Source organism: Pelophylax lessonae (assembly GCF_965119305.1).
Source record: "Pelophylax lessonae genome assembly, chromosome: 2".
Classification (NCBI taxonomy): domain Eukaryota; kingdom Metazoa; phylum Chordata; class Amphibia; order Anura; family Ranidae; genus Pelophylax; species Pelophylax lessonae.
This window is the reverse complement of record NC_138769.1, coordinates 425242419-425266938: the sequence shown is the minus strand read 5'-3', so window position 1 is coordinate 425266938 and position 24520 is coordinate 425242419. Positions and strand designations below refer to the sequence as shown.

General features: G+C 43.3%; 1 protein-coding gene across 1 annotated transcript in view; it reads left to right on the top strand.

The window, feature by feature from the left end:
• Positions 1–24520, top strand: part of NF1 (neurofibromin 1) — a 585707-nt gene that overhangs the window by 392785 nt on the left and 168402 nt on the right. The window contains exons 36-38 of the mRNA XM_082247714.1: positions 5163–5595; positions 6051–6391; positions 12430–12632. Coding sequence (XP_082103840.1) covers positions 5163–5595; positions 6051–6391; positions 12430–12632 — 977 coding nt within the window. The remainder of the gene's footprint in view (positions 1–5162; positions 5596–6050; positions 6392–12429; positions 12633–24520) is intronic.

Genomic DNA, 24520 nt, shown 5'->3' with positions numbered 1-24520 from the left:
TAGGTGTTACTTTTAAAGCTTAAGCTGAAAAAAGCTATTTCTTAACAGCGTCATCCATGGACCCAAAATTACTTTTCATCAAACATTTAACCCAAGTAACCTGTCCATGATCATATCCACCAGGGCAAGCCCAGGGACATCCAACCATATAGAGCCCATAACCTTTCTTATTTAAGCGGACACCATGTTGGTAAATCATTTTTTCCATCTGCAATATATTACCAACTGCAGTAATCCTTAACCGTAGGATGGTTTTCTGACTTCCAATGTACCATTATGCGCTTACAGGCGAAGAATAAGTGCTGCGCGGGTACTAATTTGACAGGCATGTTGGTTACATGTGTACATCCCCAAACAGACTATGTGAATTTGGGACTGCCCCCCTGCTCCTGTACACTTATCAAATTAGGAACTTTGGCTGTGTTTATACAGCCGCTTCATCCTCATAGTGACAGGCAGCTCCAGCTTCACAAACTGCTCATTCACTGTATGGACCAGAGTATCTGTGTGAATGAGCCCTCCATTTCTTTAAATTCTTTACAATGTTTTTTCTCTTTCGTTCGATGGACGCAGCGCTCCATAAATCATAACTAGTGGGTTATATTGCCTCCTCCAGGAGTAGGACTAGGCAGAACAAAAAACACCTGGCTACGCCAATGGGCTGTCCCCTGCTGGTATATAACCCCCCTCTCTGCTCTAGGTAATCAGTTTTAATCTGTCTAGTCAGGAGTAAAGACCTAGGCTACTCGCTGGGATTTCTGGTCCTAGCAGCTTTCTCCTTCCTTAGATCTTTTTTGTTTTTTCTCTTGGGAGATTTACAATCAGCTGCCGAGCTGGATAATCCAGATTCAGTGGTTCCCCTAGCCCAGCCAGCAAAAGCGTGCAGACCGCAGCTGCACACTAGGTTGGCCGCGTCATACCCTCATGGACAGAGACTGGCCTGCAAGTTAAACGTCTCGCAGGGTCGCACATGATCGGGCTTCGGGTCTGAGTCACATCGGTCCCTTGGCCGACAGCTCCCTTCGGTGGCGAGGTGTTCTGTGTGGAGCGTTACCCGCACCATTGAAGGGTAAGTATAGTCCCCCCTCTCCCCTTTTTCTTTGGGGGAATGTGGGTAACCTCCAGGGATGTTCGGACCTGCCTGCAGGTTCCCTCCTCCCATCCTTAAATCCCTCACTGAGCTGGGCTTCCCCCACTCCCTTTCTCTCCTGTCTAGACCTGGAGTCTGGTGGGGGTCCCAGGGCAGAGAATGCAGCAGAGACCCCTGGGGTCTTCCCTGCTATCCCCACTCTGTAAGGGTCCTGGGATAGTGTGTGTCCCACCCTGGTAGTCTGGATGGGTCCTAGTGTAGGTGACCCCTAGGTGCATGCCCTGCTGTTTGCAATGTGGGGTATAGTGCAGGGGGGTCCCAGTGCAGAGACCAGCAGGGTGCACAGCAGTGTCTCCCCTAAACATGTGTCCTACCTTCGGAAAGGGGGGGGTCCCCTTTGCAGAGGGTGCAGGAAAGATCCTGGCAGCATGCTCAGTGTAGCTTATGGGGGCCATTTTCCCTTAGTCTAGCTGGTCTCTGGTTGGTGGCCATGTTTGTGTAGCTGATGATCTCACAGGGATGCTGGAGGACTCAGGCCTCATGGAGATGCCAAAGCTCCTCTTCCTCCTTAGTTTCCTCTTCCTCCTTAGTTTCCTCTTCCTCCTTAGTTTCCTCTTCCTGGGCCCGGGACATTTGAACAGGGATAGCGTCATTGATGATGCTGGGTTCGAATCCTCTGCGCTCCTCTGGTCGGTAGGGTGAGTATTTGGTGGTTCCTGTTATCTCTCTCGCTGATGGGTGCCCTGAGCCTTGGGGAGGATCCGTTAGTGGTGTCAAAAGTGGTGTTTTTATACTGCAAGGTCTTCCTTTCCTTATGGAACCTCAGGGTCACATCTCCCCCACTGACCCCCTCATGGAGGTTGATAGGTCCCTCGGAAGCCCCAGCTTTCCATGGTTGCACTGGTGGTCCTGCAGTCCTTAGTGTCTCTGGTGGAAGTGGCATGTGGCCAAAGGCCCAGGAAGATGCATCCCCCACCTTCCCCTGCTCAGTCTATCTCCTCTGATTCTGAGCCTGATGCCTCCGTGGACGTGGCCCGTCCAGGGGCGCTTACTGTCACACCCCCAGATCCATCCGATAGGATGATTCTTCCATGGTCACAGCAGCGAATGAAAAGCCTCTGGTTGACGCATTTATTACTGCAGTGCGTGAGACTTTAAAAATGGAGGATGCGGCTGATGTAGCCACAGACGTGGTTGTATCGCTTGGTACGCAGAAGTTCCCCCACACTCCAGAGGTGTTTCTTTATGTGCCTTATTTTGACTGTTTTTTCTGTAAGGAATAGGAACAACCAAAATTACCCTTCGTGGTCCCCAAAAGTTTTGCTTTTGCCTCAGCCCTGGTGTCTCAGACCCTAACTGAATGGGCCAAGCTTTTGCACCAAGGCCTCGGTGGTAAGCAGGTCCCCACTGCTTATGTTGATTTAGTGGACCAGTTGGTCAATGGGCTACAGTTTATTTGTGATGCAGCTTTGGATACAGCTCCTGTGCTGTACAAACTTTGTTTCAGCAATGGTGATTAGGCGCGTCCTGTGACTTAAAAATTGGTCCACAGACCAAGCCTCTAAGAAAGCTCTCATTGATCTGCCCTTTCAAAGCGATCACCTGTTTGGGGCTACCTTGGATGACATCGTAAAGGTTATCAGGGGGGGGGGGTACCTTCCTTCCACAATCCAGGAGGAAAGGTAAGGAGCCTCGTCTCAGACAGGAGCTCTCCTTCTCAGCCAATAGAAAGTTATTTTGTTCTTCTGGGATGGAGATTAAGGAAATAGATCTTTTAAATCTTCCCCGGGAGGTTCCAAGCAACCTTAGTCTAGTAATGTGGGGGGACATCTTCACTGGTTTCCAGCCCCGTGCAGGGAGAATCTGAAGTGAGCAGGACAGGGAGGGAGATCGGTACCGTGGGGGGGGGGGGTGAAACCAAAGAAATTATGTCTGTGTCTCTCTCCCTCCAGCAGCTGAAAGCCAGCAGGAGGGAGAGGGGGAGAAACCGGCTTTTAGAAACGGCATAGTTCCTGAAATTGCTGCAGTACTGATCTTCTTCCCTGTCCTGCCCACATTTGATTCTCCCTGCTGCCTGGGCCTCCCTTTGTGCCCTGGACCTATACAGGGGGACAGGTGGTACCCGCTTATCCGCGGTCCTGGGTAAGTATAGCAGTTTACCTTGCCCTAGTATTCAGCAGTCTTTAAGGATTTCTCTTTTTTGTCAGGCTACCATGTCATTTTGGATATCACACTTTTGTGTGTGTTTGTATGTATATATGCATGCGTGTGTGTGTGTGTGTGTGTGTGTGTGTGTGTGTATATATATATATATATACACACACTTCTCACACAACCTTGCTGTAATAACTGTAACAAGGTGGCTTTATGCAGTCTCAATGCCTCAGGCGGCTAGGGGCTAGGACCATGCAGAATAATTCAAATACTTGTCACTGCTGCAGAGCAGAAGTGACTGCAGCACATTTAAATTGTTGAGAGACCCAATCATAGTCTGTGGTTAATACGGATATCCTTGACTCTCCTGCTTTTAGAACATCTGAGAGTAGTAAATAGTTTTTTTTTTTTTTTTCATGCAAGTGGCTCTCACTAGCTGTCTATAACTTTTTCGTATTAAAATGGCAAAGCTTACTGCAGATTTAATGTTTGTTTTTAATTGATTTTTCTATGCGTTCTTCAGACTGTCTAGGTTCTGAATTTGTACAGCAGACTCTGCAACATGTTCCTTACTGCACAATCAAAGTTTGTCCAATATTATCCATTTTTATATTATATAAAAATATAGATCAATGATACAATGCCTTGAAAAAAAGTATTCATACCCCTTGACATTTTTAACATTTTGTCATTATAACAACCAAAAACGTAAATGTATTTTATTGGGATTTTATGTGATAGACCAACACAAAGTGGCACATAATTGTGAAGTGGAGGAAAATGATAAATTATTTTTAAAATGTTTTACAAATAAATATTTGAAAATTGTGGCGTGCATTTGTCCCAGCGGAGACACCCACAGTACTAAAAAACCTATGGGTACTAACCTATTTTCTGCTCTGTCCTACAGTTGCGGAATGGATAGTAAAAGTACAATTAATTAGAAAGGCGAAGGAATAGAGATTTAGATGAAACAATGAAATGGGCACCATGGATCGAGTTTACATCCTCTAAAGTGTTTAAATTTGTTTAGAGTTGTAGTAGACCACAGTATGATGCTCATTTGCATTAAGCCTATATACTGACGATATTACTGACTTCAGATAGCAGCCATTGCGAGGTGCTGATTGGGATGTTGAGCTTTGCTTATTTTATTTATTTTTGTGCTGGTAAGATGCAGTGTTTGTGTGGAATTAGGATTGTGTTTGCGATGGTATTTTATGTTTACGTATATGGTAAGAAAAAACAAAATATTTGAGCTCCCTTACCTTAGTGCCGGTTCACACTACTCCGACTTGTCAGGCGACTTGGTCGCCTGACAAGTCGTGCTCCATTCTGTGCAATGGGAACCATTCTAATAGGAGCAACTCAAGTCGCTCCGACTTAGAAAAAGGTTCCTGCCCTACTTTTGGCCGAAGTCGGAGCGACTTGCATTGACTTCCATTATGAGAAGTCAGTGCAAGCCGCGTCGAAGTCGCGGTGCACGGCGACTTGTTTAAGTCGCCCCGTAGTCATGTCGCCATAGTGTGAACCGACTCTAAAAGTCCAGCTTGTAACCAAAGCTTGTTTTGTTTTTAAAAGGACAGAATTATTGGAGCCCTTTTGTCAGGCCCTATTCCCATCTGAGTCCTAATTGTGATTCCACTTCTGAAATAACAGGGAGTTATGGAAACCGGGACACAGATAGCAACAGTTACTGTCTGTGATTTTCTGTCCTGGTATAACACACACCCCCTATTTCTTGTACGAGTGCTTTGCAGGGACAGGAAGTGAGGGAAACTCTTTGCAATGTTGTAACAAATGCAAACCAAACCCTTTCAGAACTTGATTAAAAAAAGAAAAAAATGTTTTAGCTGGAAAAGGTTTTATATCTTTTTAGTCATTCTAATAGACAATTATGCCTCTTTTTGTCTTGCAGGTTCAAGACTGGCCAAATAAATGGGGACTTACTGATCTACCATGTTCTTCTGACTTTAAAGCCATACTATGCCAAGCCATATGAGATAGTGGTAGATCTTACTCACGCTGGGCCCAGCAATCGCTTTAAAACAGACTTCCTTTCAAAATGGTTTGTGGTTTTTCCTGGCTTTGCATATGAAAATGTGACAGCAGTTTATATCTACAACTGTAACTCCTGGGTGAGGGAATATACAAAATACCATGAAAGACTGCTAACTGGTCTGAAAGGCAGCAAGAGGTTAATCTTCATCGACCCATCTGGAAAGTTAGCTGAACATATAGACCATGATCAGCAGAAACTGCCAGCGGCTACACTTGCTTTGGAGGAGGACCTGAAGCTGTTCCATAATGCACTTAAACTGGCCCACAAGGACACTAAAGTGTCAATTAAAGTAAGTGAAGATTATGTATACATATGAAAATGAGTGAGGCGTTAAGGTAAATGTTGGTGTTGAAAGAGAGGAAATGGGACATGGAAACACAAGCACCTACCTTTAAACTGACCATTTATAACATTGCAAAAAGTATGTGGATTAGTGTATGCATTTTAAGCCCTCATGGACACTGGGCGTCAAACACCACTAAAGGGCTCTTTCAACTCCACTTAACCCCCCCAAGTCTGGTGTGCATGAGGCCTAATTCTAAAATATTCTCTACCATCCCTGTTTGTTCTTCAGTATTACATTATTCATTAAAACAAATGGAACCCTCTAAAAGCATTTTTGCATAGAATCTCATGGGTTAAAATGCCTAAAGGGAGATTTTTTTTCTCACTGTGTTGCAAACTCATGGTAAATTCCTTTGTTTACAAAGCCTCACACTTACCTAGTTTTCTTTGTGTTTATAGGTGGGTTCTACGGCTGTTCAGGTCACTTCAGCCGAGAGGACGCGGGTTTTGGGCCAATCAGTGTTTCTGAATGACATCTACTATGCTTCTGAGATAGAAGAAATTTGTTTAGTGGATGAAAATCAGTTCACATTGACTATTGCTAATCAAGGAACACCCCTCACATTCATGCACCAGGAGTGTGAAGCCATTGTCCAGTCTATCATTCACATACGGACTCGATGGGAACTGTCACAACCAGATTCCATCCCCCAACACACTAAGATCCGTCCAAAGGATGTTCCTGGAACACTACTTAACATAGCATTACTCAACTTGGGAAGCTCTGATCCAAGTCTACGGTAGTCATTTATGCCTGTATAGTTTTATTCATGGTTTTAATACACATTTGTATATTTATGCATATCTACTAGGTCATCCTCGTTGGTCAGATTTCATTTTTGATGCTGAAAACATTAAAGCGATAGTCCGTACAAAAATGTAAACTTGCCACTCAAAGCGCTCAATGTCCCATGTAATGAGGGATTCAAAGTGATTGTAATGCATATATATATATATATATATATATTAGAGAAAATATGGGGTGTATTATTCAACGGGTTGTGGGATCAGACTCCGCATGAATCCCCATGATAAAAGGACTTTAATGGACTGCTAGAGCCATAGATGAGCAATACAAAAAGTCTTATAAAGTCACAAATTATGGGGTGTATTATTCAACGGGTTGTGGGATCAGACTCCGCATGAATCCCCATGATAAAAGGACTTTAATGGACTGCTAGAGCCATAGATGAACAATACAAAAAGTCTTATAAAGGTACAAATTTATTGATCATATAAAATTACATAGTCAAAAATATTGCAGCGTATAGAGATCATGACTATACAAGAAAAGATGATACACAGACCAATCATATTGAATACGCAATCATAATGTTCGACGCGTTTCGCCAAATAACGAATTGGCTTCTTCAGGAACCGATATGGTTAGGTCATATATCCTCTGAATTAAAAATCAGAAGAAAAAACAAAAGAGAATCAATCACATATACATATATTGATTTTATAACAGTTTTTCATTTGCGCCATTGGATCAAGACAAAGCGCTCATAAGCAGTATTTCATCAACTTGCTCACCTATTTCACAAACGTGGTTTACTTGTTAGGACCAATGATGCCATATCCAACTTCAAGGACCGAGATGGGGACTCCCTCAAATGATCCTAGTAGATGGATCATACAAACCTCAAACGAGGTGTGGTGGACCGGACCCTCTCCAAAGGTTTCCACAATGTATAATGACCATACCTAGATAGTCATCAATTAAGGACCATGACCAGGTAATGTAGTGGGGGCCCTATATAGGGGGCATAAAAATTCAGGGCAACTCAGGCTAAGCCTGAACAGGGACTCAAGATAGATGCCACAGAAGATCTGGAAAAGCAAAAAAGAAGGAAAAAGGAAAAAAGAAACCATTAGGAAAAAGGTCATAGATCAATATCATAAGCCCATAAGTATCTACTGGTTAATATGGGGAAGAAAACCGCTCCCCCTATAATGATAATCATGTAGATGTAATGGTAGAGCCTGAACCAATCCAATTTAGGCAGACAGAAAGTGCACTTAGTAAGACAGTTATCCACATTGAGTATGATAGGGAGGCATATAAGAATTATGTCCGTGAATAGTAATCCCTCATATCGTTACCTTCCTGTTGTAGGATGTGCGCATACAGAGGTTCGGACGCCGGTCCTACGGCACACACTGCCACTGCTGCCGGCGTCCTCGCCTCGTACAGGTGATCAAATACCACCAAAAGAAAGCTCTGTTTGTGGGAAAAAAAGGACGCCAAATTCGTTTAGGTACAGCGTCGCACGACCGCGCAATTGTCCGTTAAAGTCACGCAGTGCCGAATCGCAAAATACCCCCTGGTCGGAATGGGGGTAAAATCTTCCGGGGCTTAAGTGGTTAAGTTAAATTTAAAAAAAAGTGTAAAATTAAATCAAAAAATAAATCCCCAATGTGTACATGCAAATACATGTGTACGTCTGGCACTCGTATGTATACAGCAATAGCAGCACACACGAGTTATCACCCTGAATGTTTGAGTGTTAGCAACAATTCTAGGGACATAATTCATGATTAACTCTAAACTGATAACCTGTAAAGACTTTTAGGGCCCTTTCACACTTTAGTTTTTGCCTTACAAAAAACGCATGACCTGTAAATACTTTTAAACTTTTCACACCAGACAGTTGCGTTTTGTCCTGCATTCTGCATTTTTGTTGCATAACGCTTTAAAAACGTGGCAAAACTTATCAAAAACACACCCCTGGTTGCATTTGGTATGTCTTTTGAGTCAAGTGGTCTTTTTTCACAGGTGCGGGCTAATGTCAGTCAACCACAAAATGCACTGGAAATGCAGCAAAAATGTGTGTTTTTACTGTGTTTTCCAATGGAGAGGTGTGAAAGCTGCCTTAATGTAATTTATGGACAATTTTAGATACCGTAGTTTGTCACCATTTCATGGGCATGCATAATTTGAAATCTTGTCATGTTTAGTATCTATTTACTTGATGCAATATCTTTTAGATCTTACCAAAAATTGGTTATTATATTCTGTTTGTGTGCACTAAAACTCATTTTAATGTATTTTCTCCTGCAAATTTGCATTTGATAAATGGCTGCGCAAATGTGATTTAAAGGGGGAGATTTTACTACAACTGGAGCATGTAAAATCTGACGCAGCTTTGCAAAGAAATTAATCCGATTCCAGGTTTTATTGTCCAAGGTTAATTGAACAAGCTAAAGTTAGAATCTTATTGGCTACCATGTACAGCTGCACCAGTCTGAGTGTTCCAGTTTTACTAAATCTCCCCTTAAGTATTATGTTTGTAAGGGTATTTATGGGATCTGTCATCCAGAAACCAAAATGTAGAAAGCTCAGAAGTTCATAAAAGCAATAATCCTATTTAAAGTTGTATTGTTAAATTGTTGCATTTTTATTTTACTCAGTGGCATATTTAACTTGATCTCATTCTGATTGGTTGCAGCTATACCCAAAACACACCTCTCTATGGTGGCTGTAACTCCATCCTCTTTTGTAAACACTAAAACTATTTTTTTGTTTTGTTTATGCAAGTCAAAATGCATAATACAGCTCCTTGATGCCAACCCTAAGCCTCGGTTCACACTAGGGCGACCTGTGAGGCGACCTGGTCGCCTCACAGGTCGCCGCAGGTCGCCTCCCATAGGGAAGCTGCGGACCCGTTCTAATAGGAGCGTCACAAGTCGCTCCGACCTAGAAAAAGGGTCCGGATCTTCTTTGGGGCGACCAGGAGGCGACCGCCATAGACTTCAATGTTATGAAGTCCGTGGCGGCCGCTCCGAGGTCGCGGCGCGCTGCTCGCACCGCGATCTCGGAGGTCGCCCCGGGAAGTAGCGTCGCGGTAGTGTGAACCGGCGCTTAGGGCTCATTTTTTGTCTGTGCCCTGCAATGCATATTAGTGCACCCGAGTCAGGTGGTTTTGGGTTAGCCTTTCAAAACAAATACCACTGCATCACATCAGTGCATGTAATATGAACATGGGCTAAAGGAGACACCAATATGGTTTCAATCTTACATACACCACATGAAATCTGCTAAAGTGTTCTGCTAATGTTACCGCTGCGCAATAGGTGTGAATGGGCTCTTAATCTTTATTTATGGTCACTATATTTTTCTTATGCATAGAATATCTCCCCTTTTAGTTTACTATCTATCTATCTATATCTATATATATATATATATATATATATATATATATATATATATATATATATATATATATATATATATATATATATATATATAATATGCTCACTGCGCTCTAGATTGTGTATTTCAGTGATTGCGCTGCTACTTAAGGTATTTACAATAAAAAAAAAAGTGAAAATATACATTACAATCCAAAAACATACATTTCACAGTAGCACTCTAAAGTACATCAACGTGTGAGAGTACCCAAAAAATATAAAAATGAAATGTCCATAAAGGATGTCACTAGATTTTTATGGATATTTTATTTTTATATTTTTTGGGTACTCTCACATGTTGCTGTAGTTTAGTGCACTACTGTGAAATGTGTTTTTTATTGTAGTGTATATTTTCACTTTTTGTTTATAGTTTAGTTTTATAGCATGTTCCAGTCAGTGCAAAGCCTACACTTGAGCAGATTTCATGTGGTGTATGTAAGATTATATTGGCGTCTCCTTTAGCCCATGTTCATACTGATCTGACACGAAAGTCACACAAATTCCAGCTTTTCCTGCAACTTCAGTTCCGACTTCCATGTGACTTTAATGAACAGGATCCGATTTTGATCATTGATTTTGAACAGCGTGGCCCCCCCCCCCCCCCTCCAAATCCATGGGGGTTGCTTTGGGGCAAAGCACCTTGTCCCTATGTTGATGGGGACAAGGGCCTCTTTCCCCACAACCCTCAGCTGTGGTTGTGAGGGTCTGCAGGCGCAGGGCTTATTGGAACCTGGAAGCCTCCTTTAACAAGGGGGCCCACTGATCCCGGCCACCTCCTGTGAATGAGTAATAGGGTACATAGTACCCATACCATTCATTAAAAAAAAAAAAAAAAAAGTGTGGTGTAATAAAAAGGCGAGAGGGTTTTTGACAAGTCCTTTACTAAAAATTACTCCCTCGGGGTAGCTCCAACATCAGTCTTCCTACACCGCCCCGCTGAAAAAAACGAACTCCTCCAATGCTGGCTCCTGCCATTCTGTCAGCTCCGATTTGATAGTTCTTATATAACTTTGGGGCGTGGCCATGCTGTGTATAATATAGAATAGCGGGAGCCAGCGTAGTCGGAGGAGTGTTGTTTTCAGCAGGGCAGTGGAGGAAGACCTCATGAATGTTGGGGGACATTATTCATTTTTACAAAAGGACTTGTCAAAAACTGGCTTACCCCATACTCATTCACAAAGAGGAGGGCCGGGATCAGATTCTGATAAGCCCGCAGACTCCCACAGCCCAGGGTTGTGGGTCAGAGAACCCTCCCCCCCATGTTGACCCCACGCTAATTTTGGAGGCTAGCAAAGTCAGCAGGAAAAATACTTTATTTTTTTTTTTTGTTGGGGTGTCCAATTTCCGGTTAAAGAGTTATTCTGCTTTGAGAATAAAAGAACGTACATTGCAGGGATTTTATCATACTTCATTGCAGGCCTTTTCTGCTGGGAATAAAAAGCTGTTGGTTTCACCATGTCTTTTGGATACTGATTTTGAATGGGAGGGATTAGTTCATTGTAATCAGCTGGGGAGTTCTAATGAGCACTTGCAGTGTCCATTTAGAAGTATGTAACCCTTGTAGAGCATCGCATTAAAACTAAAACTTCATTTGTCATGTATGTGTAAAATCTGACTTGTATTTTAATTCTGGACATTTGGAAAAACCAATAGGCATAACACAAGCAAGAAATTACATTTTTGGGGGCCTTCTATACACCAACAGTGTACAGAATGCCTCCAGGTTGCCATATTGCAATGAATTTGCCAAACAATTGAAAAGTTTGGAAAGGAAAGGTAATTATTAATAACAATAAATTACAATATGGAGTCTTTGGCAATTGTATATGCTGTACTATTTTTATTTTATTTGCTGTATTTGTTTTTACAAAAGTGGAGTTATCCTTTGAAAGAAAACATGCACTGACACCAGTATAGAGATGTGTCTGGGTTACTTTTAAAAATGGTGGCTGCCTTAGGCTGGCCGTTCATGATACAGTTGTAATTTAGATTTACCAACATACCATATAACACTTATAATTTGTTTGCAATCAAGCAGGCCCTTTCACTACGTAGTTGAAGGTTAATATAAAGGAAATTGAATAACAAAATTGTATACCGTTTGGCCAGCTTTACTGTCTCTAACCTCCATAGACTTTAGACCACAGATGTGAAACAAGTGTGCTGCTAGTTAAGTCAAGGGAAAGGCTGAAATGATCAGCATACTGGTTCCAAATCAGTGACTTTAACTGCCACATTTCTGCAGTTCTGAACTTTAATGTGATTGGATTAATATAACAGCCAGGCTGTTAAATATAATTCAGTAACAGCAATTCACATGTTTTCTCCAAAGAGGTTTTTTTTCATACACAATGTGGAGTATTCCTTTGAACTTTGAGTTGGTTTTGCTTGAGGAAAAAATGCCAGCAATGGTTAATAAGATGTAACAACCTTGAAGTCCCAATAATGGTAAATCAATGTGTCATGAAAAATGTCAATTTACATTGACCAGTTGTCTTTACAGTGGTTATGCTAAATAGGTCATTAATGTAATGCTTCAGTGTTTTTAGAATATTAAGTTTGTCCCTTTTATCTTTTCTTGCAGGTCGGCTGCCTATAACCTTCTGTGTGCCTTAACATGTACCTTTAATTTAAAAATTGAGGGGCAGCTACTGGAGACTTCGGGTCTTTGTATCCCAGCCAACAATACACTTTTCATAGTTTCCATTAGCAAAACCCTGGCAGCTAATGAACCACACCTTACACTTGAGTTTCTAGAGGAGTGCATTTCTGGCTTCAGCAAATCTAGTAAGTTAATGGTGCCCATATCATGTCATTGTGAAGACTATGGCAAGTTGTCACTTCTGCATTTTAGTGCTGGGTATTGGATGGGAGGGGGGATTTTAACTTTTGGAAGCGCACAATCTTTTTTTAAAGCTAAACTCCAGGTATGATTTGTTACATACTTATGTTGGTCCACCCTACTGCAGTATATAACAGAAGGCATCAGGCAACATGAAAGAGAACCACAAGAGTGCACGGATGAATTAGTATCTTGCACACTTTAATTAGTAAAAGCAAAGAATCCACTTACAGGTAAAATAGCAGACATCGTCATGCAAAAGTACTGGAGACCACACTCAGATGGAGGCCAGGCAACACACACACCCGATCTATAAATATACTGGATGATCTGGACCCCTCTCACACAGATCGAGCAGGGGAGGTAGACAGGAACACAGCAGGCAACATGTTTCTAGGCTCCATGCCCCATTCTCAACCCTGCACGTTTAGGAGGTAAGCTTCCAGTAAAGCTGGAAGAACCCATCCCCCCCCCCCCCTGCTCTGAGCAGAGGGCTTTCAGTCACCGCCTCTCTCCTCTGCCCCTCCAGTGCTCACTGGAGAAGGGGGCTGTGGAGGGGGTGTGAAGTGCTTTCTCAGGCTCTCAGCAGATCACCAGCTGCCTATCCAGGCATCTGCGTGGATCCTGATTATATTGTCAGGATTTTTTCAGAGCCTGGACCGGCTGTCTGACGTCACCTGGCAGCTGACTTTAGCCTGCTGTTGGCTAAAAGCAGGTCACATGAGTGCAGAACGATCGACAGAAGTGTCATCAAAATAGCTTTGGCCATACTTCTCTAACACTGGCAGGGGTGCTTACAATAATCAACTTTTATTAATGTAGAACCTTTTTCCCAAAAGGAACAAAACGATTGCTGTAATGTATTATCAAGTGTGATCTGGAATTTGGCTTCAATTAGTGTACTTAAATCTGCTAGTACATTTCTGCTGTGCCTCTTGTGCTTGTTCATCCAAAGTGGTGGCACTCTTTTACTGGCAAGATCACCAAGTGAAAATGGAGGGGCTAAAAATGCATGAAAATCATTATACTACGTGTAATGATTGGTAAGCTGCAATATGTTCTCTTTTTAGGTTTAATACCACTTTAATTTTCACAATACTAAAGGGTGATTTTTGTTTTTTCTCCCAAGTTCTGCTGTAAATAAGAAAGAACTGTTCGTGAAGTGGATTATATTAAGCATCTCCTTCAGCTGGAGAGGAATACAGAAGCTCATTGTGTTATTCATAGGCTGACAGCACAATCTCGCCTATTGCCTGGTGGTGTCAGTTTTCTGTGTCTTTGGCAGTTAAATATAGGGCCAAACCTTATCCATTGTGTTGATCAGTGAAGACTTCCATCTCCCTCCTTCAGTAGTACATTTCCTATGTTTTTCTCTCGATAGGATTTTGTATTTATTCCTGCTCTGTCTTTATAGAACAAACGGGTATATTAACCTCCCTGGCGGTATGATTATGTCAGTATTTTTGACTGTCAAAGCGGTACATTGTTTTGCATGGAAATCTGTTGTGGTTTTTTCTTTTTTTTGTAGGCCTGTAATTCTTAGGAAAAAAACAGTAAAAGCTAAATATTTTTAAATAAATACATTACATTAATAAATTCATAATAAAAAATATAAAAAAAATGGAATAAAACTGTAAAAGTGCAGGCAGGGCACTGGAAAAAGCACTAGGGACAAAACTGAGGTGAAATGGTTTGATACAGTAATGTAATCCTAACAGATTACAATGTATCATGTCATGTTTTGTGTACTTTTTTTAATTTCTCGCCTGGTTCTGGCCTCCTGCGTTCGCAGGGAAGGGAAGATGGATGCCGGCATCGGCAGGAGTACACAGCGGTAGGACATCAGGGGATCATAGGGACAAGGTAAGTTAAACTACAGGGTTTTCCCGAGTGTGGCTCGGGGTTACTGCTTTTGATACTGAAAATTAACCCAGAGCCACACTCAGGGTTACTGCCAGGGAGGTTAATGAAGCAGTGAATGTGGCATTATCAAATGTTCACTGCCGGTGAATCAAACACTCTAATTTAAAATACATGCATCAGGAAGGTACATTTGTAGTGAGCGTCACATTTAGGGCTGCAACTAACGATTATTTTAATAATCGATTAGTTGCCGATTATTTTTTCGATTAATCGGATAAAATCATAAAAAAACTCAATATACCTTTTTTTTTTTTTTCATTTATTTAAAATAATAATGAACAGAGTGTAAGTGCCGGTTCACACTTGTGCGATGCGGGAAGGCTGCGAATTCGCAGCCTGTTCCTGCATCGCATCCGCACAAGAGGCAGTTCACACTGCCATATGCGATATGCAGGGGGTGTCAATTAAATGTTAATGACACCCCCAGTTTGATCGCATATCGCAGTGCGATCTGACAGTTCGCACAGGATCGGATCGCACTAGTGTGAACCACTGTGCGATCCGATCCTGATGCGGCTGAAAAAAAGGGTCATGTGCGACTTTTGTGCGGGTGCAGTGCGAATTTCAGCCATACAAAGTGTATGGCTGAACTTGCATCCGCACATGAGATCGCATGTAATTTAGGAGCAGTGCGCTCTGAATTACATGCGATCAGCGCACCCGCAGTAGTGTGAACCAGCACTTAGTGCCGGTTCACACTTGTGCGGTTTGCGAGATCGCATGTAATTCAGAGCGCACTGCTCCTAAATTACATGAGATCTCAGAGCAGCCTTCCCGCATCGCACAAATGTGAACCGAGCCTTATACCAAAAATATATATATATTTTTTTTTAAATTAAGCTGCTATGTACTGTAAATAATATAATAAATGCTTATCTAGATAAGAGTTAATATTCCTTATAAGGTGCAATATTATAATAGAAAAATAAGTGAATAAAAACGTCCATGTCTGCCATAGATATGACATAAGGAGCATAGAAAGACCCCCCTATATGTGCTATATGGACGTTTTTAATCACTTATTTTTCTATTATATTGCACTTTATAAGGAATATTAACTCTTTTGTCTGGATAAGCTTTTATTATATTTTTTGGTGGGCTGCATTGCATTGACAGGACACTAACACTAAGCTCGGCACACACGTTCTGTTGCTGCTTCTGTCCTCTCTTTTCTCCCTTACTTTGATCTGACTCACTCCCTCACTGACGTCACAAAGAAGGCGGAGAGGAAAGGAGGAGGGAGGTCACGGAAGTGCAGAGCTGTGAGAGAGACAGTGAATGCTTCACAGAGCAGCCGGAGCTCGCTGACAGTCGGGGAAAGAGCACAACTAATCGACGGATCAACTAATCGATAATGACAATCATTGACAACGATTGTAATTGATTATTATCGATTTTGTCGATTAGTTGTTTCAGCCCTAGTCACATTCACTGCTTTATAACTTTGTCAGTTTTCTCATCCATTTGTTGACTGTTGAAAAACGAACATCGATGCATCTCAGTTTTTCTATCCACATCCGTTGTCATCCGTTGTTTAAACTGATCAAAGCTCTATTGCTCTTTCATTCATCGATGGACACAGCGCTTCATAAATCATAACTAGTGGGTTATATTGCCTCCTCCAGGAGTAGGACTAGGCAGAACAAAAAACACCTGGCTATGCCCATGGGCCGTCAGCTGGTATATAACCCCCCCCCCCCCTTCAGGTAATCAGTTTTAATCTGTCTAGTCAGGAGTAAGGACCTAGTTCCTTGCTGGGATCTTAAGTCCTGGCATTTTTTTTCCTTTTTAAACTGATTTTTTTCCTCTTTTATTTTTTTCTGTTCCTGTGAGATCTACAATCAACTGCTGGACTGGGGCGACGGACTGGATATTCTAGATTCTTATGGTCTCCCCAGTCGGCCAGCGAGCGCAATTTTGGCATTCCTCCAAAGAGGTGTGGAACAGTGCCTGGCTTTGGGTACCATCAAGGGCCGGGTTTCTTTCTTGGTGATTTTATTTCAATGTCCTTTGGCTATGCACTACTTGGTTCCCACCTTTTTTCAGATGGTCGCCACTTGGCTCCACCTGTGCGGTCTCTATTGCCTCCATGGGACCTCAATTTGATGCCTTTCAAAAATATTTGCGAGATTTCTCTGCTGACATTGTCCCAGAAGGTAGTCTTTCTAGTGGCTATTGCTTCTTCATGCAGGGTGTCGGAGCTGGCAGCTTTGTCTTGTCGTTCACCCTACTTGGTGGTTCAAAAAGAAAAAGTGGAGCTTCGCCCTTGCCAGTCGTTCCTTCCTAAGATTGTCTCTGGCTTCCATCTGAATGAAGACTTTGTGTTGCCTTCCCTTTGTCCTAAGCATCCTAAGGAGATTGCCTTGCATCCTCTAGATGTGGTTCGGGCGATCAGGGTGTAGCTGGTGGTAACCGAGTCATTTAAGAAATCCGACTCACTTTTGTTTTTCTTACGGATAGACCTCGCAAGGGGTTGGCCGGGTCTGCCACGACCAGTTTAAGATGGATCAGTCAGACGATAGTGCAGGCCTATTTGATCAAGGGTCAGGTTCCTCTGTCAGAATATTTATACTGCTCTGAATATAACAGTGTCTATTTATGGTAAATAAGCAAAGATCTGTGAAGGAGAATCTCAACTTATTTCCACAAATCAATATGTAGCGAATTTGTTTTAATTGATTAATTTCTTTTTAAAAGCATATACCAATCTTAGTGAGTACAGTCTACAGTATGGAATATATATAAAATATTTATTCACAAGACATGTATTCACAATATATGATCAAACTTAAAATGACACAAAAAGATAACTACATAAAATACTAACTTCAAACAATTAATGCAATGTGATGTTTAGCTCAATAGTGAAAGTGAAAGCAAGATTACCATTTCTTCCCAGGTATAGCATAAACCATAGGTAAGTGTTCTATATAAACAGACCACAATTGTCTGCGAATTGCATAGCCGAATGTCGTTTCACTGCAGATGGAGCGAGAATAAGCCATGCAAAATGGTAGACTAAATTTGCAATTAATGCGCTAAATCTGATATTAATAAAAATGTATAAAAACAAAAATCAGCTTTTCAGAGAAAAATCTACTATGGTTTATACGGCTGGGATTGTAATCTTATTACCCTTAAATATGCAATATAAAACATATAAGGAAGGAAATAAACAATATTGAATAAAATCAAATAACACAAGGTATATTTACCACACTTAAGATGGCTGCTAGCTTCAAATGGTCGTTACCAAAGTCCTTAAGATGGTGGCTTCCCTCCAAGTTTCAGATAAATGATGGGGCAAGATGGAGTATGTCTGGATGAGTCTATAGATAGACGTAGTAGTGTGTATGTTGCAAGTGTAATGTATGTTGTGCAATGTAATGTGTCCTGTCTCACATCTGGGTTCTCCTTTTTATATGGTATGAACAAAGGACTATTAATATTACCATAAGTTAAACCCAGAGGGAGGAACATTATCCCCATTGGTTGGGATATTCTATCCATTAACTGGTGAGGTCATAGTCACACCTCTCCTAATAACCCAATATTTTGTATAATAAAATTAAAGGATGATTTCTCTATATTTTAAGAGTAATCATAAAAGCATAAACTTAAAACATAAAAACTTGTCCATACTCTCAGTACATACATAAATGTCCATCTAATCTCCATCATTCACCCTGGCAAGTAATGCCATTTCAATAATTATATTTGTAATACAATATATATATATATTTATATTGGAAAATACTGAATTATCCCAAGACTGCATTTATTAGTATGTCCAAAGGGGGCAGTATTGTACTGTTCATTAGATTTTGTATTTAAAATAGAACATATTCTTATCTGATGACCTTTGACCTGTCTGGCTAGTGAAGATCCATTAATTATTTGATTTCTGCCATTACTGTCAGACATTTAGGCTAGGATTGGAAGATCTATTACTTAGTCCATTCTAAAGCAATTCTTATATAAACACTCCTACCACATGCCTTAAAATGAAGTAATTTAAGTGAAATTAATTGTAAGACACATAAGTAAGATTTGTTATTGTAAGAATATAGACCCAAAATATGATATACAGATAATTTCTGAATATGTATATGCCTTACATAATATAATGACATAATTATTTCTAATATCTTCTCACACATGATAATGTATCTTTAAAAACTTATAGTTCAAATGAACTTAATGAATACACTATTGTCCATTGCTGCAATACTTACAGACAGGCTGGCACTACCATTATGTCTTTATCTGATGAGATGTCTAAAGGCCTCTTATTTATGACTATATAGATACACAGATCTCTGTTGAAATTCTAGACTCTCTCTTGTAACAGACATTTTGCAAGAGAACATATATGAACTTTCATTCACCTTCAAACAAGATGGAAGCTATGCTGTTCACAATCTATATGCATAAGATGGAATATACATGGCTTTTTAAATCCATTTTTCTGTCGCTCATTGACAGACGCAGTCCTCTTGATTAATAACACATTGGGTTATACTGCCCTCTACAGGAGTAGGACACTAGACGGAAGGAAAACGTTCTGGCCACACCTTAGGGGCAGTCCCAGAGGGTATATCCTCTCTCTCTCTGCTACAGGAAGTCAGTTTTTTCTGTCTAGTTAGGAGTAAGGACCCAAGTTCCTTGCTGGGATCTTGGTCCTGGCAAGATTTTTTAGAAAACTTTTTTATTAGGCAGCTTTTTTTCTCCAGTGTTCCTGTGAGATCTTCAAGCAAGTACGCTGAAACTGGGCGACGGGCTGGATGTTGAGATCCAGTGGTCAACCCAGTCAGCCTGCGAGCGCGTGCAGGCTCTAGCTCATAGTCCCACTGGACGGGGACTGACCCTGCGAGTTAAACGTCTCGCCTGGACGCCAACGACCAGTTGGAAACTGAGTTACGGCATCCGTATTGGTCAACAGCCCCCTCCCACCTCGGTGGAGAGGGGTTCTATCAGGAGTTGGCGCCCGCCTGGTTCCGGTATGGTGAGTAGAATGTTCCCCCTTTACCCCCTGTCGGGTTGGTTGGGGACGCGGGCCCCTCCTTAGGATGGTTGGACGCTCAGGTTTCTGGGTCCCCTTTCTATCCTGTAACAGGTCACAGATCCCCCAATTGAGTGTGATTGTGTGAAAAAAAAAAAAAACAGGAGGCTTGGTTTGGGAGCTGACTATCTAAAGTCACTGTATAAGTGGGCACTGTTAAGGGACCATGACTGAAGTCAGTGGCATTACTGTGATGATGGCCATGTATAAGGGTGATAGCATCCTACCTGATAAGGTTGCAATACAGGCTGATGCCTGTGCCTGGACTACCGCCATCCGCAGGCCGCCATCCTCCCGCAGACTGCTATCTTCCCACAGGCCGCCATCCTCCCACAGCTCCCCGCAAGCCGCACAGGCCGATAGCGCTTCCGCAGGCCGCTGCCATCTTCCACAGGCCGCCGCCATTTCCCCCGCAGGTCGCGTGGGGCCGCCATCTTGGCGTAGCCTCGTGTCTCCAGCATGGGGGCGGCCATTTTGGAAGTGACCAGTTACCTCGTGGAGAAGCATGGGAGGCGCCGGAAGGCGTGTAAAGGGGCGGAGCCGCCTCCTTTACCCGGGAAAAGTGCCAAAAGACTTCCTGTCTGTAAGAAGACAGCGCTGAGGCAGGTTGATAGAAACTTCTGTGCATCAGGTGGTGAGCCTTGGGGTCTCTCTCTCTCTGTGGGGTCCAAAAGCAGGTAACATTGAGGGGCGCTGTTCACTGGCAAGTGTCTTGTATAATCATGGACCCTGCCACACATGTATCCCCACCTGATCTCCTCGAGGTGGCCGCAGGACCCTCCAGTACCCCACTGGTTATTGATGCATTATCAGCAGTTTTGGAGTCTTTGGTATCCCGGGTGGAGGTAGCCTGTCAGGGACGGGGGTCAAGAAAGCGACCCCCGCCTACCCCTATTTCATCTGATACTTCAGATACAGATTCTGAGTTGGTCACTGCAGCTGCAGGTCCCTCTGCTGGGGCTGTTGTCTCAGGTAATGTCTCCTCAGACAGTGAGGAGGACGTATCTTCCTCTGCCATAGCACAAGAAGAAGCGCTGGTGGACGCACTAGTTGTGTCTTTCCGGGAAACCTTAAGACTTGAGGTTACACCGGCAGAGGTAACCGAGATGGAAATTCCTTTTGGTACTAGTAAGCGTGCCAAAATGGCGAAGGTCTTTTCCTTTACCCAAATGTTTTGGCAATAAAATTAAAGAGGAATGGGATCATCCGAAACGAGCCCTTGCTGTTTCTAAACGCATTGCTAGGCGTTATCCGTTTGAGGAATCCCTCATTAAAAAATGGACGGTACCACCAGTGGTGGACCCACCGATTTCCAGACTAAATAAAGCCTCTGTCATCCCGTTGGAGCACGCTCCGTCCTTTAAGGATCCGGTGGATCGAAAAGTGGAAGCGGAATCCCGCACCATTTTTTCCCTGATAGGGTCAACCTTTAGGCCAGTGGTTGCCATTGGTTTAGTTTCACAAACATTGACAGAATGGGCCAAATTGTTACGCCATGACTTAAAGGGGAGAAGTATCCCCCCGGCAGCATCTGATTTGATGGAACAAATTATACAAGGACTACAGTTCATCTGTGACGCCGCCCTGGATGCCACTCCCTTGTTAGGGCATGCATTGATGTCAGCAGTTGTCCTCAGATCAGATGTGTGTTGTGGTTAAAGTGCTGGTCGGTGGATCTAGGTTCCAAGAAAGCTTTGACTAATCTCCCTTTTCAGGGGGATCGCCTGTTTGGGGCCACCTTAGATGAGATTATAAAGGATGTCACTGGGGGCAAGAGCACTTTTTTGCCACAGACTGCTAAGGGCAAGGGACCTCGCAACAGGCGAGGACCTTCCTTTTCCGCTCATAAATGGTTTGTTCGCTCCGCTGGGGCAAGCGAGAAGGGCTCCAAAGCCCCCTCAGGGGGTTTCAGAGGGCGCTGGTCGGGTAAACAAAAATCCGGCTCAGCCAAACCTGAAGATAAGACCAACACAGCCTGAAGGTGCGCCCCCACCCATTTCTGGGGTGGGGGGACGTCTTCACCGGTTTCCAGATCCAGGGCTTTCCTGAATCCCGTACAAAGGGGTTCAGGAGGTCATACGGTCGGGATAAAAGATCGAGTGTCGATCACTTCTACCGGTGCGATTCTTCCCTTCCAACGTTCGTATGCTACAGGGAGCGGTAGTTTCCGTTCCTGGAGCAGGACGTTTTCTTCACTTTTTGCAAAGATCATTCCCAGTTCCCTCCAGGAATCAGATCCGGGTGAGCGAGCGGACCAGGGAGTCTCTGGTCTGGTGGCTTCGGTCTCCTATGCTCAGCCAGAGGAAGTTACTACTTCCGATAGAGTCCAAGTTTCTGATAAATGTGTGAGAACTGAGAGCGATCAGACTTTGTCTGATTTTCTGGACCGAGCAGCTCTAGGGCAGCCCGGTTCGGATCCAGTCAGACAATGCCACGGCTGTGGCTTAGGTCGAGCACCAAGGATTTCACCAGCTGTGCCTTCATTGGGGCACCCCGGAGGTGGATCTGTTGGCATCTCGGCTCAACAGGAAGGTGCGGAGGTTTGTAGCCCGCACCCGCGATCCTCTAGCGGACGCAGCAGACGCGCGCATCGCCCCGTAGGGGCAGTATCAGATGCTGTATGTCTTCCCTCCTCTCAAGTTGCTGCTGAAGCTTCTCCGCAGGATAGAGGTGGAGGGAATGCCAGTTATCCTGGTAATTGCGGACTAGCCTCGTCAAGCCGGGCACGCCGACTTGGGCAGACTGGTCGCGGACGATCCTTGGAGACTTCCTCTCAAGGAGGATCTGCGGTCTCAGGGACCGATCTTCCATCTTGCTTTACAATCGCTGGCTTTAACGGCCTGGCCATTCAGACCCAGGTACTGAAGGACAAGGGATTGTCAGCTTCAGTTATTCCTACTCTAATTAAAGCAAGGAAAGCGACTTCTAGCAAGGTCTATTATATCACATGGAAGGTTTATATTGCGTGGTGTGAATCCCTTGGATTTCCCCCATGTACCTATTCGGTGACCCGAATCTTGGCTTTTCTGCAACAGGGGGTTGAGCAGAAGCTGTCCTTGAGCACTATCAAGGGTCAGGTTTCAGCGTTAGCAATCTTCTTTCAGAAACCTTTGGCTACTCATTCCTTGGTGCGGAATTTCATCCAGGGAGTGCGGCACCTGGCTCCGCCAGTGCGCGCGCCCTTACCGCCCTGGGATCTTAATCTGGTGTTGTCGGTTCTTCAGAAACCTCCCTTTAAAGATATCAGGGAGATTCCCTTGCTTACTTTATCCCAGAAGGTGGCCTTCTTGGTGGCTATCACTTCTGCACGCAGGGTGTCAAAACTGGCCGCATTATCTTGTCGTTCCCCATATCTGGTGGTTCATAGGGATAAGGTGGTTCTTCGTTCGAATCCATCCTTCCTTCCTAAAGTGGTTTCAGAGTTTCATCTGAATGAAGATATTGTATTACCTTCCCTGTGTCCTAAGCCCAGTCATCCTCAGGAGTTTGCGTTACATTCCTTGGATGTGGTTCGGGCAATCAGGGTATACCTGAAGACTACGGACTCGTTTCGTAAAACGGATTCACTTTTTGTGATCACGGATGGCCCCAAAAAGGGGTTGCCTGCATCTGCCGCGACAATCTCCAAATGGATCAGACAGACGGTGGTACAGGCATATTCTATTAAGGGTCGGGATCCCCCGTTCCCTGTTAAGGCGCACTCCACTCGGGCGCTTAATGCTTCCTGGGCCTTCCGCCATCAGGCGTCAGTGGTCCAGGTTTGCAAGGCGGCTACCTGGTCGTCGGTTCATACCTTTACAAAATTTTATAAAGTTGATGTGATGGCATCGGCGGATGCCTCTTTTGGCCGCAAGGTTCTGCAGGCCGCAATTTGAGGAGACCGGTGGTCTACCTCGAGGGTTTTTTTCCGTTGGATTTTCAGTTGAGTCTTATCCTTTAGTTTAATGAGCCTTTAAAGACTTCTAGTCGGCACCGATTGGGCCTTCTAGATTTAAATTTTTCTGTTATCCCACCCCTCATTTGTGGCACTGCTTTGGGACGTCTCAATTTGATATTAATCAAGAGGACTGCGCCTGTCAATGAGCGACAGAGAAAAATGGATTTTTGTAAAATCTTACCGTAAAATCCTTTTCTCTTAAGCTCATTGACAGACGCAGTACCCGCCCCTCGGTTTTTTGAGTTGGGTTGGGTTAAATTCTCTGACACTGCTTTGTGACCTAACTGACTTCCTGTAGCAGAGAGAGAGAGGATATACCCTCTGGGACTGCCCCGAAGGTGTGGCCAGAACGTTTTCCTTCCGTCTAGTGTCCTACTCCTGTAGAGGGCAGTATAACCCAATGTGTTATTAATCAAGAGGACTGCGTCTGTCAATGAGCTTAAGAGAAAAGGATTTTACGGTAAGATTTTACAAAAATACATTTTTTTCTATTATTTAATCACCCCCAATATACCTGACACCTCCTTTTCCTGTTAATGCACATTCTACGCGGGCGCTTAATGCCTCAGGCGTCGGTGATGCAGGTTTGCAAGGTGGCCACTTGGTTGTCTGTGCGCACTTTCACAAAATTCTACAAAGTAGATGTTGCTTTTGGCCGCAAGGTTTTGCAGGCCGCTGTTTGAGAGGACTTGGTCCTCTTTGAGAGTGTATGTTTTTTTCAGGTGAGCTCCAGTTGTTCCTGGTTGAGTTCCATGTTACCTAGTTGGCTAGGTTTAGCCTTTGGGAATTTTTTTCTGCTGTGTTTTTCACTGCTTTGGGAAAACGTGGGAGTTGTATCAGTCAGAGAAAATTGGATTTTTGTCTTACCATAAAATCCATTTCTCTGATGTTGATAGACACAGCACCCACCG